This window comes from Macrosteles quadrilineatus, unplaced genomic scaffold (assembly GCF_028750875.1).
Source record: "Macrosteles quadrilineatus isolate MER2022 unplaced genomic scaffold, UCM_ALF_1.0 Scaffold_5__1_contigs__length_97177068, whole genome shotgun sequence".
Classification (NCBI taxonomy): Eukaryota; Metazoa; Arthropoda; class Insecta; order Hemiptera; family Cicadellidae; genus Macrosteles; species Macrosteles quadrilineatus.
Window position 1 is genome coordinate 50,600,251 of NW_026542598.1, and position 18,764 is coordinate 50,619,014.

Here is an 18,764-nt window from a genome sequence, read left to right on the forward strand (position 1 = left end):
TTTAGTGAGCAGTCTCATCAATTCAGAGTCGCACACTACAGGCTGGCTACCTGGGGCCCATTTCATAATAAAGTACAAACTAATATTATTAGTAAATCAGCTGATCGCCCAATGCAAATCTAATGGAAATTACAAGTTACAAGTTGTAACTTGTAACATGTAGTTTATTATGAAATAGGCCCCTGGGTGCGTAAAAGCATTTTCCCTCCCTCCCTAAAAAATAACTAAACTTGCCTTTAAAAAAAAAATCAAGCCTAATTAAGCTAATTAATTTAAGTCTAACCTCTCTCAAAGTCAATGGTGGAATGAGGAATTCATCTAGCTCTTTGCCATACATAGATTAAATGTCATTAGATTGCAAATCGAACATACCCTATGCTCGGAAAATGTTATAGTCCTACATGCATAAGAACTGACCTGCCTCAAATTTAGTCTTTCATCATGCAAACAAACAAAAAAAAACTAAATATAACCTCAAAACACGTGTCTGCTTGTCTAATGTGTTTGTTCTATTGTTTACACTCTGATTTCTCTTCTGATTGAACGATTCAACCTCAACCATCTTTCTAGCTCGATCGCAGGCCAGTATCTTCATTGTGTCATATTTCTTTTAGAATTTAACTGTTTTATTTTTCTTAAAATGGGTAAAAAGAAAGGTTTGAAAAGAAAACTGCAGCAGAAGTCTGATGATTCTATTGAAAAGGAAAAACAACCTCCTCCAGCAACCCGGTCTTCAGATGAACCTATTCCCAAGAAGGCAAGTAGGGCCTAGGCCTTTACAAATAATTCATAACTAACTTAGGTCCTATCTTTTGGAATGCAAACGTGGGTGATTTTTTTTTGTACTAATGGTTGCGGGTAGACTTTTGTTATATGTTGGCAAAAACAATCGGGGTACAGTTTCTTAACTGGGCTAGGCCTATGCTAATATCGATTGAAACTATCGAATTGGAAATATTGATTAATAATCGATATTTTAAATATATCTATTAAATAATTAAACTATCATAACTTAACCTAACCAACCAAAATTGCTGATGGCGAAAAAATCGCATGAAGGTTTACTAATCGAATCGATAGTTTCAATCAGTATTAGCATAGCCCAGTTAAGAAACTGTACCCAACAACCGAATGAAAATATCAATTGATAAGTATATCAAATGAAACAATCGAATAGCCTAATCACAATTTTAATTCGGTTGTTGGTGCCAACAGATACGGAAGTCTACCCCAAAATAAGAATCAAATTATTTTTAACGCAGCAGCTCTGAAATATGTAAGTTATTTTCTTAATAATTTTTAGATCACTTTAGTGAAAGCAGAATTCATCTAGGCTAACTTAAATTATTTGTTGATAAGTAAAATAAACTTCACACACTCTATTAACAGAATTAAAAGTGGTAGGCCTAGGTAGAATAAAATGATAATAGATTTGTACACATGTCTCATGTAAACAAAGCACACTTTTTTCAATACCAATGCATTTTTAAATGGAAGATATTTTTGGTTCTGCTATTTTCCTGACCCCCTGGGGCCAAGCCCTTTAATTTGAGCCCTCTCCCATCATCTTGCAAGCTGTCAAACTCTAACAATTTTAATTTAAAAAATTGCTTACAGAATTAATAATAGCCTATACCGGTAGATTAGTCTGTATGATCAACCATAGGTTGCATTTCTTTGGTAATCTCTGCATTCCAAACACCAAGTTGCAATAACCCTCCGAGTGTCCCTAGTTTTGGCCTTAATGTCTGCCTATTTTTTGCGCATTTGCAAGGTTTTATTAAAACGGATCTGAGAAGCCTAAAAACAATGTTAATTATACTGTTCTATATACCATTTTGTTTGGAAAATCATGGGCTTCAATATTATACATAAAACATAAGGAACATTTGTTTAAAAAAAATTTTTAGGTAAAAAAATTTTTTGGAAAATTAAAAAAAAAAATAAGTTTGCGCTCAATGAAATTGTATAAATTATAGGCCTATAAATATTTGAAAATAGCCACTTTGTTCTAAATTTTATGAGGATTACAAATATATAATAATATAAGGAAGTAGATTTGCAAATAAATAAGTTATGGGCAAAAAACAGATTTCAGTACATAGCGTTTAGCTAAGAATGCATAGCCTAACCATAGCTAGGAATCTGGCTGATAACTTACATCATCACTACCTACTTCTTCAGGATCATCAACCAGCCCTTCAAAATCACTTAAATCTTCTTATAATGCACCACGTATAAGTTTATCACTACTTTTGATTTTTAACACTAAAACACACATCAGTCATCGGTGCGAGGTTAACCAAGCTGCTTACAAATACGTACGTCAGCTGTCTGCTACAATTATGATCGGCTCGAGAAAAAAAAGCGCTTAGAGACAGACCTCCGGAGAAAGCTTAGAATCTGCTAAATAAAACGATACCTAACTCGATCCAGTTCAAACCGATTTTGTCAGTCATAGAGCCTTCGCCGTAAACAGTGTTTGTGAGTCGAAATTTCGACACAAAACACTACACAAAGTGTGTTATGTGTCGAAGCTTCGACAAATAACACTCGGAGGGTTAAGTATATTACTGATTTAATAATCTTCTTCTCATCAATTCTAAAACTCTCATTCTCGTCCAAACCATTACAGTAAATTTATCTACCCAAACCCATGCTTGCAACTTAAATTACCGTAGGCTAGGCCTATGTCATAGAAAATTATATCTAGCCCACAAACCTTAGTAGCCACACTCATCTCCATTCATACTTGGCTTAATATAAATTACTTATATTCGTATGGTAGCCATTTAAATGTAATGTACCTAACCTATTAAAAGTATAAAGTAATATTGGTTTGGGTGAATTCAAGTTTTAGTGGCAAGGAAGGTACTAAACTTATGTGCACCACGGAATCGATTTTTCAAATAAATTTGGGTACACTTCTATATCTGTTGGCACTAAAAACCGAATGAGTAATAGGCTATTGATTATTCAATTGTTTAATTCGATATATCGTTTGGTTAGTTAGGTTAGGTTAACATTACCTAACTAAACAAACAATATATCGAATAATCTATCAATTTTCATTCGGTTGTTTGTGCCAACAGATATGGAAGTGTAGCCTACCCTTATTTTGTTTAAATATAACATTTGTTTGTTTTACATTTGAGATTTTTAGGGACTTATGTCCCTACATGCCACTAACTTAATGTAGTTAGTTCTTATTTAGGCATGTTAATAAGGTAAGTAGGTACTTAGGTTGGTTTTTATGCTTAAACTTGTAACTGTATCAGGTGGTTTTAAGTTAGATTTTATTAGGAATGTAAAGTTTTGGTTATAAATGAACTGAGTTATTAATTTATATTACCTCCAGATAGATTTCGAACAGTTGAGATACTTAGTGGCTTGAACGCAATTAATTAGGTACCATTTCAAAAATGTTTTTTTGTTTCAATGGTAGGGTACATGGAATCGTGTGCAGTGGTTTTGTTTGTTTTTTCATCGCATATAAACAGCTATGATTTGCTCTCCACATACCTTCCTCTTCAAACTTGGACTCACCTAAACCACCACGTAAATATAGCTCAATGAAGATTAAATTGTAATCTTTAATGTATTTATTCGGATACAGTACTTTTAAGGCTCTTTCTGACTTCCGTTAAAAACTTATTGCATTTTTAGGATTCAGTGTGAAAAAACTGTTAGTAGCTTAGACATATAAAAATTAAATTGTTAATCGATGAAACTAGCCTACTATTTAACTTTGACCTAAATTTATAATTTTGATCTTGTTTTAGTCAAAATGGACTAACAGGACAAGAGTTCTTGTGTTTGCTACAAGAGGAATCACACATCGTGATCGCCATCTCTTACAAGACTTGCGCACCATGTTGCCTCATTCCAGAGATGAAAATAAGATGGAAAGGGGAGAAAACTTTTTAGTGGTCAATGAAGTGAGTAGACAGTTTGTTAGGTATCATATTTTAAACAATTTAATATTTAGTTAATCGTAAGTTGTTGTGGGAAGGTGCAGATCAAGACTGCCCCTGCTTTTGTAGGCAAAATCTAACATGGAACTAGAAGTTAAACTTGTATTCCTGTTATTCTTTGTGTGCATGTTTCTATGCAAATGGCATTTTCTAGGGAACGCACCAAACTTTTTCCAACAGCTTTATAAATTACCATTCCAAAGACATAATTCATCTGGGGTCTAGAATTGGTTTCACTTGGAATCAAACAAGCAACCTTTAGTTGAAAGCCAAGCAATATATATATTACAGTAGGTAATTACAGTAAATACTTAACCACTACATTGCAGAAGATCCTTGTTTAACTGGGACCAGAAAGTGATGACTACTTTGCACAGGGTGCAGTAACGTTAAGACTTTGAAAAAGTACCTACCGTACTAATAATATTTGTAGAAAAAGTATAATTGTTTTAATATAGGTAAATCTTAAAAGTACACGAGTAAAAAATTTTTGAAAACAGCGTCAGTAAAATGGCATCCTTGGTTTTGCACTTGTTGAAGTCTGAGATAAAATCCGATGATGTTTTTAAGCATCTGGAAAATGTCTGCAATTTTTTTGTAGCGCTTAGTCATGCTAGCAATGGCTTCAAAGTTATTCATCCAAAGGAGGATAGCTTCCCCTAATGGCACTGGAGCCTGTGGCGGTAGACTGAACTCGCAACGGAACAAACCACAATATCTGCGTGTTTAATATACTTTATACCAAACGCATGTTGTACACTTGTCCAACACACCATGGCTACTAAAATTTTCACTAGTCTAGACACTTAGTATTTCCCTTGTACTCTCATAAGCCCGCTACCCCCGTCAGCTGGAGTCGGAATGCCATTTCACTGCTTCGAACGCAGTTGTCTAAATAGTTGTCTAAATCACCAAAATTTTTAGTGGATCTCTGTTTTAATGCTTTATACAAACAATAAACATCGGCAGGTTTTTGTGCCAATACTTAATGCCTTTTCTGTAGACTTAAGCCTAATGATCATCTTAGATCTAAAAGAATTCCGTCAAGCGGGGTAATTCTGACCCCCCAGGGGTAACATTGACCCCGGGGTCAATTGTTTGTATTATATGCTTTTTTAAATAGTAGGTTATAAATAAATTGAAAATAAAAAATATGATAAATTACAGTAGTTGGCAGCAATTTGAAAACAATTAATATTTAGCAGAAATTAGTTTTATAACAATAAAAAAATATTATAATACAATCATCTACAAAACAGCTGTATAATTTCATAACAAAAAACTTTTTCAGCCCAGCAAAAACTGTTGGTTCTGGCACTGTCAGGATTTTATATGGTAAAATATATATGTTTTTAGGAGTATCTGAGCACTTATTACAAGTAAGTACCTGGGGACCGAGCTTTGCTCGGGTAAAATCATTAGTTTGCTATTAAAGCAGTCTTAGTATTGAAGATACATTAATCCATTCCCAAAATCCACACTCCCCGCCTTTACTACATCCTTCACCACTTCCTACGTCGTGGGCCTGTTCCTTCCCTTTCCATAGCATTTTAAGATTGCAGATACCTTAATTTAATCGTCATAAACAGTTCTCACACTCCGGACTACTCGCCTTTACTACTTCCTTCACCACTTTTTACGTCGCGGACCTGTTTCCCTCCCTTCCCATAGCATTTTAAGATTGCAGATACCTTAATATGATCTTCAAAAACAGTTCCCACACTCCGGACTACTCGCCTTTACTACTTCCTTCACCACTTTTTACGTCGCGGACCTGTTTCCCTTCCTTCCCATAGCATTTTAGAATTACAGATACCTTAATCTAATCTTCAAAAACAGTTCCCACACTCCGGACTACTCGCCTTGACTACTTCCCTCACCACTTCCTATGTCACGGACCTGTTTCCCTCCCTTCCCTTAGCATTTTAAGATTGCAGATACCTTAATTTAATCGTCATAAACAGTTCCCACACTCCGGACTACTCGCCTTTACTACTTCCTTCACCACTTTTTACGTCGCGGACCTGTTTCCCTCCCTTCCCATAGCATTTTAGGATTGCAGATACCTTAATATAATCTTCAAAAACAGTTCCCACACTCCGGACTACTCGCCTTTACTACTTCCTTCACCACTTTTTACGTCGTGGACCTGTTTCCCTCCCTTCCCATAGCATTTTAGAATTGCAGATACCTTAATCTAATCTTCAAAAACAGTTCCCACACTCCGGACAACTCGCCTTGACTACTTCCCTCACCACTTCCTATGTCACGGACCTGTTTCCCTCCCTTCCCTTAGCATTTTAAGATTGCAGATACCTTAATCTTATCTTCAAAAACAGTTCCCACACTCCGGACTACTCGCCTTTACTACTTCCTTCACCACTTCCTACGTCGTGGACCTGTTTCCCTCCCTTCCCATAGCATTTTAAGATTGCAGATACCTTAATCTAATATTCAAAAACAGTTCCCACACTCCGGACAACTCGCCTAGACTACTTCCTTCACCACTTCCTACGTCGTGGACCTGTTTCCCTCCCTTCCCATAGCATTTTAGGATTGCAGATACCTTAATCTAACCGTCATAAACAGTTCCCACACTCCGGACTACTCGCATTGACTATTTCCCTCACCACTTCCTACGTCACGGACCTGTTTCCCTCCCTTCCCTTAGCATTTTAAGATTGCAAATACCTTAACCTAATTGTCATAAACAGTTCCCGCACTCCGGACAGCTTGCCTTGACTATTTCTATACCACTTCCTACGTCGCGGACCTGTTTCCCTCACTTCCCTTAGCATTTTCAGATTGTAGTTACCGTAATCTAATCGTCATTAACAGATCCCACACTCCATACACCCTTGACTACAATGTATTGAGTAATCTTCAGTATAATCTTTGCTCAATGGTAACAACTAATGTTTTTCCTTTTGTACTGTATTTTGTAATTGCTAGTATACTGTGGATAGACTACTTTCAAGTCTTTTGTTTACATTTTCCTTGTTATTCAATTCAACCAACATGGTTACTTAGCAACCCATAAGACTAATGTTAAAAAAATGTGACTTTCAGTTTCATTTTTCTACATAATTAGATTTTTGTTGGCAGTTATAACTGCAGTAAACTCGTTTTTAGGCCAAAAGTAAACTATTTACAACATTTGAAGAAAATCGTCGGGGCCGTTTTCGAGATCCTGGTGCAAGCAAGCAAGCAAGCAAGCAAGCATACATACATACATACATACAAGCAAACATTGCTCGTATTAGAGTATAGGATAAAGAAAATTTAATAAATTAATTATTATTTTTTAAGGCCTTGTAACATTGACCCCTGAATTTTTTTGTCTTCGGATAACTTTGACCCCTCGTTATAATTCCAAGTTACTAATTACACATCATTTTTATTGATTCTGGTATATTTAATTTAACTGATATATGTATATAATGTGATAGACCTACTAAAAATATTGATTTATAATTGTTTTATTTTTATCTATGAAGTTGAGGTAAAAGCAATCTATGGAAAGCGAGGAAAACAATACTTTAACACATTGAACCCTAAGCCCGAGTATAGGTCGGGGTATGACGTAAGACACACTGAACTAACCCCGAGTATAGGTCGGGCTTCAATATTAAATTCCATAGCAACGTAATGACGTCACATTTGCTATTTTTGTTATTACGTAACCATTCCTTGGTCATCTGGCTTCGATTGTAATACCCCACAACCTAAAAAAAACCAGCTGTTTGGTAACACAAAAAAAAGATCCAGCTGTCTGCAGCCTTGCATCGTATTGCTTAGTGATGACGACGACGACGCTTTGTTGTTGTTGTCTGCGCTAATGGCTGTCTTTGTTTACAATCGTTTATGTGTTCAATAAAGTGAATGTTTTATGTTTTTTACAAGTATTATGATTGCGTAATAGTTCTTGTTATGAGCAATACCTTGTTGTGGATAATTTTTATTGTGTTTAGTGTCAAATATGAGCGATATATTTGATAAAAAAACGTTGAGTCATATTCGTGAACTCTTGTCGGAATCAGACCATAGTGATGAAGAAAATCAATCTTTTAGTGAAAATAATTACTTATGTTCAGGACCTAGTTCTACTACAATATCAGTAAATGAAAACTTGAATGATCCTATTTATGATTCTGGTTCGGAAGGTGAGTTTGTTGTAAGTAATTTAGATGCTTTTCAAAATGAGGTTAGTGCAGTTACATACATGGTTGATGAAAATGATCCTGATGAGTTGGTGTTTTATGATTTACTACCAAGTGACATAGACAATGATGACTGTAAAAATGAATCAATTTCAGTAGTTGAAGAAGATGAAAGTAGAAACTTAGGCCCAATTAGATGTAAATATAACCCTACAATTTACTCTGATGAAGAAAACTGTGATGAACCAGAAACAGTTCTAGACACTACTAGGCCTACAGATGGTATACCATTTAGGCCTAACCCTCTTGAAATTAGTCATGAACAACCACCCAATCAGCCTAATCATAAAATCTGCAAAAACAGAAAATTACTTAGGCCTAATAGTTCGATAGTTTCTTCGGATGACGAACTGTGTGATCCTGATTTCGACAATGTTGACAAAGATCCTGATTTTCTACCTAGTGATCGTGAAGATAATGTCTTACAGCCTTCAGCTACTTCTTTTTTAGGTTCTCTTAGGCCTAATAAAGTAACCAACCAAGTAAAACGCCGGTCAAATAGTACTAATTATAATCGTAAAACCAAAAGACATCGATCTATATCGCCAAATGAAAACTTACCGGATAATGCAAATTTACCTGTGCCAAATGAAAACTTTGAACATGAACCGGAGCAGACTCAACCAAGGAAAAAGAAGAAGAAAAAACCCACTGATGAGGAACTTGGATGGCGGTTGGAGGACAACCCACCGCCACTACCAGCATTTGACGAGTTAGGCGCTGGTGTTACGGCTGCTATTGATGAGAACTCAACTCCATTTGATGTGTTTTCTATATTTTTTCCTGAATTTTTTATCAAATCATTGAAGTCAGAGACAAATAAATATGCCAAATCTATAACCGATAAACTAAGAAGATCAAACAAATTGAAGAAAAATAGTGTCTGGTCAAAATGGACAACCGTAAAGCTTTATGAAATTTACCATTTTTTCTCGATTGTATTGCACATGTGTGTTGTGAAAAAACCTAAACTTAGTGACTATTGGTCAACAGACAATTTTATAAAATCTATGTATGCTCCATCAGTCATGGCCAGGGATAGGTTCCTAGCAATTTTGGCAAATTTTCACATCAACGATAATTCAACATACATCCCATTCAACACTCCAGGCCACGATCCGTTACATAAACTAAGACCATATATAGATCTTTTGCTGACTTCTTTCCCAATGTGTTTTTCACCGTACGAAGATTTGACCATAGACGAAGGAACTTGCGGATTCAGGGGTAGAGTTCGGTTTAGAGTTTATAATAAAAGTAAGCCTGACAAGTACGGGATGAAATTATATGTTTTGTGTGATGCATCTACAGGATATGTTCTAAAATTTGAAGCCTACACCGGTAAGTCTGACTCCAGTAATACAGTTGTAGCTCTATATGAGAGATTGTTGGCAGATTACCTCAATAAAGGACATACTATTTATAATGATAGATTTTACTCTTCACCAAAGCTTTTTGACTTTCTCTGGGAGAAAAATACTAAAGCAGTCGGTACCTGCATGAGCAATAGGACCGAGTTGCCCAAGACTGTCACCACTAAAAAGCTACAAAAAAATGAAACTGTTTTCATGAGAAGAAACCATTTACTCTGCATAAAATGGAAAGATACTAGAGATGTCTTAGCTCTATCAACAGCTCATAAAATGACTACATCAGAAGTTACGGTGCGTACAAAACAAGGGATGTTGCAAAAACACAAACCAGATCTGATTTTGGATTACAACAATAAAAAAACAGGTGTGGACAGAAATGACCAGTTTATTTCCTATTACCCTTTCAAGAGGAAACAGATGAAATGGTGGAAAAAAATGTTCTTCCACTTGTTTATGATGTCAATTGTCAACGCATTTATCTTATATCGAAAAACCAGACCTGCAAACCTGAGACCCCTCTGTCACCTTGAAAAATTTATAATAGCAATTGGAAAATCATTGAGCGAAAAAGCAGGGACTTTATTACAAGAAGAGGAAACTGCAAGAGCCACAAAATCTGATCGACTTATTGGACGTCATTTCCCTGACAAAATCCCCTCTACGGACAAGAAAAAAAATCCTACAAGAATTTGCAAAGTGTGTTCGGGAAAAAACAAAGTTTCTACAGGAAAATCTGGAAGAAAAGAAACTTCTTGGTGGTGTCCAGAGTGCCAAACACCATTGTGTGTGCCTGAATGTTTTAGACTGTATCATACCAAAGCAGACTATAGTAAAGCCTAGGCTAGATGTGCTTGGGAACTGATACGACAACGACATTTCAATTTCTCGTGTTATAATATGTAAGGTAAGCAATATAACTATATACATGTATATATTTCCTGAAAGGGCATGTTGTTCTCTTCAATTCCACATGATATAAATGCCATAATTATGCTAAAGTAAATATTAAATACTTTTTTAATTAGGTTAGTACTTGCGGTTGCAATTTTTGTTTTTCTCAATTTTTTTTGTTATTTCAAACTGAAACCCTGTAATTTATAGCCTACGGTAATGTAATAAAATATATGTCATTTAAAAGCTTATTATTTTCTCTTTAATTTGATATATTATTCACCAGAAAAAAAGTTTTTTTTTACCAAGCTACAAATTTTTAATAATACCCTAAAATTGCCCAGTAACGCCCATACTAAGGGCATTTTGCGCTCAGGGTTAAAAGTGTTAACCAGGTCTTTGCCTGTTAAGTTAAAAATTAACAGTTTGTTGAAGTAATGTGACTTAATTCTGTTGACACTAACTATGGGGAAAATTTACATCTAAAAGAAAATTATGTGTTTTCTATTCTGCCCCATCTGTAGATCTGATTATTTGCCGGGAACTCTGGAATCTGATGGGCGCAAAATTTTCTATAACTTTTTGGAAGGGTTTGAGTAAAGGAAATTTAATGATTTTAGTCTTTAATAACTTGTAGTTTTGATGTTTTTCCTTGGTGTTACATCCTAATAATGTGATTTTGAGAAAAAAAAATGCTAATTGGATCTATTCCGTCATTATAGCCTGGGTGTGTTCATAAAAAAAATTGTTATGTTCACTCCTTGATGTTGTTACCACTCTATTGTTCTTAAGTAACATTGACCCCTTTTACAGGGGTCAAAGTTTCATTGTACACTAGTAACATTGACCCCAGTGCTTTATTATGTATAATTTTAATATAATAAATGTAGGGGGTCAATGTCACCCCAAGACACGGGGTAACATTGACCCCTTTTATTATTTTTTTTTATGACTAACATATGACCATAAAAAACAAAATAATTACTGGAAGGTATTCACACAGTACCTATATATCATTTAAAAAATATATTGTGAATATTAATCAATATAAACAAAAATTAATCAACAAAAACATCAAAAAAGGGGTCAATCTAACCCCGGTTGACGGTTGTATGTCAAATAGGCCTATTCTGCTTGATCAATAAATAACATTCCTATTTCAGATGAGTTCGATGAAAAATTGTGACAAATGTATTTTGCTGGAAGGGCGCAATAAAAAAGACTTGTTCATGTGGGTTTCCAATACTCCTGATGGTCCTTCAGCCAAGTTCCTTGTTGAAAGTGGTGAGTTATGATTTTAAATTGTTTGTAATTAGTTATACTACCTAGTCTATCATTTGATGTCCACAATTGATTATGTTTTTTTTTTTTTTTTTTAACTCATAAAGTGATTTTTGAGACCCCAAATCTCACATGAGTATATGTTTAAGGTCAGTAAATGAAACTCTAAGAGTTGATTGAAAACCTTCAAATAGTTTTGCAGACAAAAAGTTACAGAAATGTATTTTAAGATACACGGCATGTAGACGCTATGCAGCATTTACCTTATTACATTTCCTCTTATCCCTAGAAAGAATATCAGAAGTGTTGTGAGTATAGCTCAATCGATTTTTTTAACTGGTAGTCTAGTTTGTGAGTAGGCCTACATTAAGTATACATAAATTTTTAATGGTATGTGAACAATAACATATGCAAGAGAAGATTTAAAGGACTGGATTATAAAATCTAATCTAGAGACTCGAGTATACAGTGGTTACACTAGCTGTTTATCGCAATCCATGCGTTTCCAAGGCACTCTATGAGACACTCTTTAAACTATGTCCAGGCCCGGACTGGGGCCATTTGGGGCCCTCAGCTACATGCTGTGAAGGGGCCCTCTACCGAGGGATTATTTTTTATTAGGTTCTTGTAAACAAGTTTTTTTTTCTCTTACTATTTTGGCAATTTATAAGAAGGAAGAAATTCAGCTAGGTATTTATAAAATATAAGGGTATTTACTTATTATTAAAAGCCCTATTATTTATTATTAAAATCAACTTTATTATTTAATAAAATAAAAAATTTACATTATTTTAGGACAATACAACAAAAAATACACGTAGGCCTACTGTAGAAGTGTCAACAAGTGTGTTATAACGTAGTTCAAATTAAAGTGCAGTATTATTCCACACCAAAGTTAATAAATTGTGTCAACAATATTTGTGTGGTAATGATAATCACAAAAAGATTTTAGGGATTTGAAAAATAATACTAACAAGACAAAGACTGTACTATTTAGTAGATGTACCTAACAACAAGCAAAACTATTGAACTATAAATACACATAACATAGGTGTCATAAAACATGGAATATTAAAAAAAATTACACACACATTCACAATTAATAAGCACTGTCTACAAGCTTTATTTACTCACAAACGCATACACCTATAGGCCAAAAATTGTGTAACGCAAAAACGTAAGAATATTAGGTTGCATCATAGATAAACCATCGCTATATAACTAGATTGGCTAAACATGCTCCCTAGATTTCTCATCCTTATGGATCAGCTGAGGACAATTTTGCTGTTAGCTGTCCGGTATACTGTAGAGGTCGTGTTTTATAAAAATCTTTGTTTCTTGTTAATTCAGATACTTATAAAGTCAATTAACCAAATAAAACGATGTAATTATAAACAATAACTTGTCCCCTAGTTATATAACCGAACGGTAAAGCAAAAATCACAAAGTAACCCTAAAATAATAGGAACAAAATTTCGTCGACACTAATAGTGATCAGTCAAAATGAACTAGACACGAAAAAGACCTTCAAAATTTACAATATTCACAATATTTTTATGTAGGCCAGACGATGCAGTAGCTGGTTGACTGACATTGTATTGTCCATTGTGCAATACTAGCTGTACTCTCTGAATTTTCTTGTGTTATAAATTTTAACAGTTGGATTTATGTGCTAGCCGTGTTTCGTGCGTTAACGCAAACATCCCTACGTAGCTGACCTTTATGCTACTGCTTTTTAGATGCGGTAGTGTAAAAAAAATCAAAATTCTATGGTATGGTCGAATTTCGTCAATTGATTTTCGCATTCTAATTATTCCTATCCACTTCTAGGTATCGGTAGCGGCATTGACTCTTGATGATCAATTATTCTCGATACACATACTAATGTTCCAGAATCGGTGGCATCAAGAATCGGCACATCCCTACCGGAAGGATTCCAGTATCTTTTTCTTCTTTTCCTGTCTTTTTGCACTGTCTTTATGCTGGGTAATCAGCTTATATGATAGACTGTCACTTTGCCGTTGTCTGCTAACCACAACACAAGTCACCGCGCAGACAATTTATTACACTACAACAACGTAACTCAACTTAGAATAGGCTACCTACAAGTAGGTTGTATGCCTTTATATAAACGGGAAGATACAAACAGCTGTTAAACACAGTTCTCTAGTTTGGAAAATGTAAACAAAACGTTACTAAGAACATATGATAACTTATAACAAGCAAAAACATTTTTTGTAATTTTTAAGGGAGCAGGGGCCTTCCGTGATCGCGGATCTGCGGACCTAGCCAGTCCGGGCCTGACTATGTCCTCTTTTACTTTTAGTAAAAACTAGCTACAATTTGTCTACTTCAGTATTCAAAGTCAATGATATAGCCTAACTAAATGTTTTTTGAAAAAAAATCATTACATTTTTATTTCAGAAAATGTAGTTAAACAAGAAAGTTTTTAAATTGAAACCATTTTTACTATGTTATCATCCTTTTTAACCCATTTATTTATCACAATGTTTTTCTTCAGTATTCACGATGGGTGAGATGAAGTTGACTGGCAATTGCCTCAAGGGGTCACGCCCTCTGCTGTCATTCGACGAATCGTTTGACACCAGCCCCCAGTATGCGTTGCTAAAGGAACTTTTCACACAGGTAGACCTAACCTCTTAGTCTAAGTTGACTAAACAAACATTAGTTTTTAATTGATAAGTTTATAGGAAATGCTCTCTTACAAAGAAACAGCAGCAAGGCACCAATTCAAAGGCAGTCTGAATGTGTAGTGATGTGACCAGAGACTTAAAATGTAAAATATAAAATATCACCTAATTATCAGCTCACAGATGTTTAAATAGTTTTTGTTATTTTTTGTTACTAGGAAGATAGAAACAAAACAAGGATCAGTATTTTTATGCTTTCCAACAAAAACTGATTTAAATTTATTTGAAACAATTGCTTGTTACCGGTACTTTAAAAAGTGTTCAATTAAATTAATCATTTTTGGTGCAAATTCTTTAGACTTTCCATTTCAGGTATTTCTTCTGGTAGCCTATATAAATAAAGTCTTATTTTAATACGAGGTTCTTTCCACTAAAGATGTATTGTAATGATTATTGATTGTTGTGACAGCTGATCCTTGATTATTATAGAGTAGGACTAAAACCTCCTCTAATACAAGGTTGCGAGGTTTTTTTTTGTCCTAGGACGCTAGGCACGAGCCCAGAATTGTTTTTCACATTACTTCAGGCTAGACCTAGGGGTTACGGCATTATCACTGAGATAAAATCCATTGGTGATTTGGCGGGATTTGAACACGGGACCCCAGGAACCGGACTACCACGCTCTAATCACTATATTCCTTGGTTTAATTTAATCAGTGGTGTGGCAAAACAAAATAATAAATGTATCAAATAAAGTAAATGTGAACTGAAAGCTATGTTAAAATAAAATAAGAGTATTTTGTATTACCATTTGATAATTAATTATAGTTACACATATACAACAGATTTTATTACACAAAAATCAACGTCATACAATTTAGTAATTGATGATATTCTTTAGTTTAATTTAAGCATAGGTTTAGCAAAACATAATTACTTAATTTACCTAAATATATGTATAAAAAACAATGTGATGTGCAAGTTATGTTAAGTTAATCTAACACATGTTAAGGAGTTAGAATTTATTCAAAGTAGCCTCAAAATTCATATAAAACATCTATACATTGTAATTTTCATACTGTTTCCATGAAATCATATTAATAACATTATTTTCATAACTTAGACGCTTTAAAAAAATCCAAAGCAGAGCCGGAGTTGATACAGCAACTGTTATAGCATCTTTTTTTATATAATCATTTACGTAGTTTTAGAATAAATAATCCATCATAAAAGGTTAAATTAAAATAAACCTACCTCATAGTTATGGAAAATATTATATTTAATTTCTTTTTATCAGCTGTCTGAAATTGTGAAATATGCAGTTTAGCAGTTCTTGTTTACATTTAAATGTCAAAGCAAATGTAAACAAACATTGTTAGTGTTCTCATCGCAGCCATGGAGACCAATCAATATTTACTTTTAAAATCTTCACCTCACAACTTTTAAAGCCAAAGGGGCTAAGCCTACGGTTAGTATCGAAACGTGAATAGTCCTATAATGGTCCTTGGTATGGTAACTATATTTTTGTAAAATTTTAGCACAGTTTGTTCAGTAGTTTTTGCACCTATTAGTAACACACATATAGACAGACACCATTAGATTTTTATATAATAGTATAGAGTATAGATATAGATATACAAATTTATGAACTGTTGCAAAATATTAACTGGGTAGGGATGCTAATTTAGCGGGTTTGGCCAAGAACTAAGCTTACCTCAACACACCTTTATTTGCCTTTTCATATTTGACGAAGACAATTTTCAAAATTCCAATCAGGGAAGTCTTTTTTTATCACCATTAACCACAAGACCAAATCTACCTAAAAACCAGTATTTATTCACAAACGATTATATGTTTGCTGCATTTAGTTAAACCTATGTAGTGATTCAAATGATTTATTGAAAATAACATGAACAAAGGCAAACTAAGACAAACAACAAACTGTTTTTTACACAAAAGATATGGCATACACAGATACCTATTCTGACACATAGATAATATATTTTTTAGTTTGTTTGAATATTAGAATAATTTGTTTTATATTATTGAGCATTTTAGGGACTTATGTTCCTACAAACCAATAGTATAGGCATATTTGTAGAAATACTATATCCAGAATTGTGATCAACTACTATTGTGATTGTTTACAACAATGTATACTAACAATGTAACAATGTATGTGTAAACATCTACCATGGATAATAGACCTAGCTCCTGTTGTGCACTTGAGAGATAGTTATACTTGTGTATGACTTTAGTAAGAACCCTTTGTTGACCCTTACTGAAGAATGGAACTTGTTTCAGATTTTCGGCACACCGGCATACCACCCGAAGAGTCAACCTTTCACAGACCGAGTGGTGGCGTTTTCAGTCCTCGACAACAGGATTTGGTTCAGAAACTACCAGATTCTAACTGAAGACGGAGCTCTTGCTGAAATAGGTAAGTAAGAAGGAATTATGATAAATTTTCAAAAGTCGCATTCATGAAGTAGTTATATATTGAACCCAGAAAACGCATAAACTGATTTTGTCTGTAAAATAAGATTAATGAGTTTGTAATTTCTCTTTCTTTATCAGTCGATGAATTCTGGTCAATTATAGCTGTTACCAATATTGTTACATTACTGTTCCATGTAGCAGAGAGCCAAAAGGCCAAGTTGAATTATCACAGGGCCTTTACTGTGACAAAAATTGTAGCTTGTGAATCGTAAACTCAAACTGAATGCTCAATTTTTGTTTATAATTATAAACCAATTTATTCAACAAAATTTGTTATATTGCATTTTCAGGGCCAAGATTTGTATTAAACCCAATCAAGATTTTTGAAAAAAGTTTTGGAGGAAAGACGTTGTGGGAAAATCCCAAATACGTTACACCTAAGCAGGTAAGCTTCGTGTTGGCAAGTTTTACTTCTAGAGTAGAAAGTAAGATTCCTATAGGCTCTCTGAAACGAATTTAATTTATACTATTGGGTATATGCATTCTATTTTTCTGTCATATAGCCTAAGAATAATATATTACGTTAAACAACGAATTTCGATAGATATAGTCTACAGATGTCCCAAAAAATCCTTACTCTGTGGTAAGATAGACTTCTCTATTCAAGTTTACAATATATTACAGATTCAAGTTTACAATATATTACAGTTAACCTATTATTTACAATATAGGTCTTTAGGAAATTAATTGGTAAAGATAGTGACCAAAGTTTTGAGTGTGTTGCATCAATCTATCTTTAAGACCAACTAAAAGTTGAATTGTAGTTCACCCCAAAGATGTATTCCTGCAATGCACCTAAACTTAAGCCACTATCTTCGCCAATTCAAGTATGCGGTCATCTCCCAAAAGACCAATTATTAGTCTACTTTAATCCTGGAAGTCCACCATAAAAATAAAACGAAAATGTGTTGCCATCACAGCACTTGAACAGTAATTACTAGTTTTCTGACCCAACATCTACATTTTTGTTATTCCCATACTGATGCCGTTTTTTATTCATTTTTATTTTTTCCAGTACCGCCGTCTGCTCAAGCAAACAGCAAGCACCAAGTATGTGGACAGGAAGCAACAGAAGGAGGCTTTCTTGGCTACCCGACCAAAGGAATCATACATGACTAAACCTAATGATGACATCTTTGAGGGAAATCCATTGGAAAAGGCGAGAGAGATTAGTGAAAAAGTTAAAGAACTGAAGGTGATGAACCAAGAACATTTTCAGAAGAAAAATAGTGAGAGTATAGCAAAAAAGAAGACAAAACTTACTCTCAGTAACGAAGCTAACAAACTAAAAAACAAGAAGATTAAACCCACTCCTAGCACTGAAACTAGTAAACTAAAAAACAAGAAGACGAAACCCACCCCTAGCACTGAAACTAGTAAACTAAAAATCAAGAAGACGAAACCCACGTTCAGTAGTGAAAACAGCAAAGTACAAGTAAATGGAAGAAAAAAGAAATTGAAAAAATCTGTGTCCAAAAATTCTTTTTCTGTGTCATGATTGTAAATGAATGTTTATTGTTAATAACAATATTTTTACTTAAAATGTGTTCTTTACTTTCTGAAAAATTTCAAGTTTCTACTACTTACCTTTAAGAAAAGGACGGGTGGGAAAACAACAGGATGTCAGTTGTGTACTAATATTTTACCATGAAAACACTACAATAAAGAAAAGTACTGTAGATCTATTTTTCAGCCAGTTGTTGCAAACTAATGGCAGTTGATGGCCTGTTAATGAATGTTGCAAAACTCATCTAATTCAATTTTCCGCTTCCAATCTGAACAGACAAATCATAAATGCAATCTCAACTTTGATTAATTGTCAACACAGTCAGTAAATCATCTGGAATGGTTATTGATTTGCAACTAAATATTGGC

General features: G+C 34.2%; 1 protein-coding gene across 1 annotated transcript; it reads left to right on the forward strand.

Annotated features, from left to right (window-relative positions):
* The first annotated feature begins 553 nt into the window (after positions 1–553).
* LOC128994098 (ribosome biogenesis protein BRX1 homolog) lies at positions 554–18,426 on the forward strand. The gene is made up of 7 exons (XM_054418359.1): positions 554–757; positions 3,783–3,938; positions 11,622–11,742; positions 14,261–14,385; positions 16,695–16,830; positions 17,180–17,274; positions 17,905–18,426. Exons 1-7 carry the CDS (start codon positions 641–643, stop codon positions 18,385–18,387), a joined length of 1,233 nt encoding a protein of 410 aa, XP_054274334.1. The 5' UTR covers positions 554–640; the 3' UTR covers positions 18,388–18,426.
* The last annotated feature ends 338 nt before the right edge of the window (positions 18,427–18,764 follow it).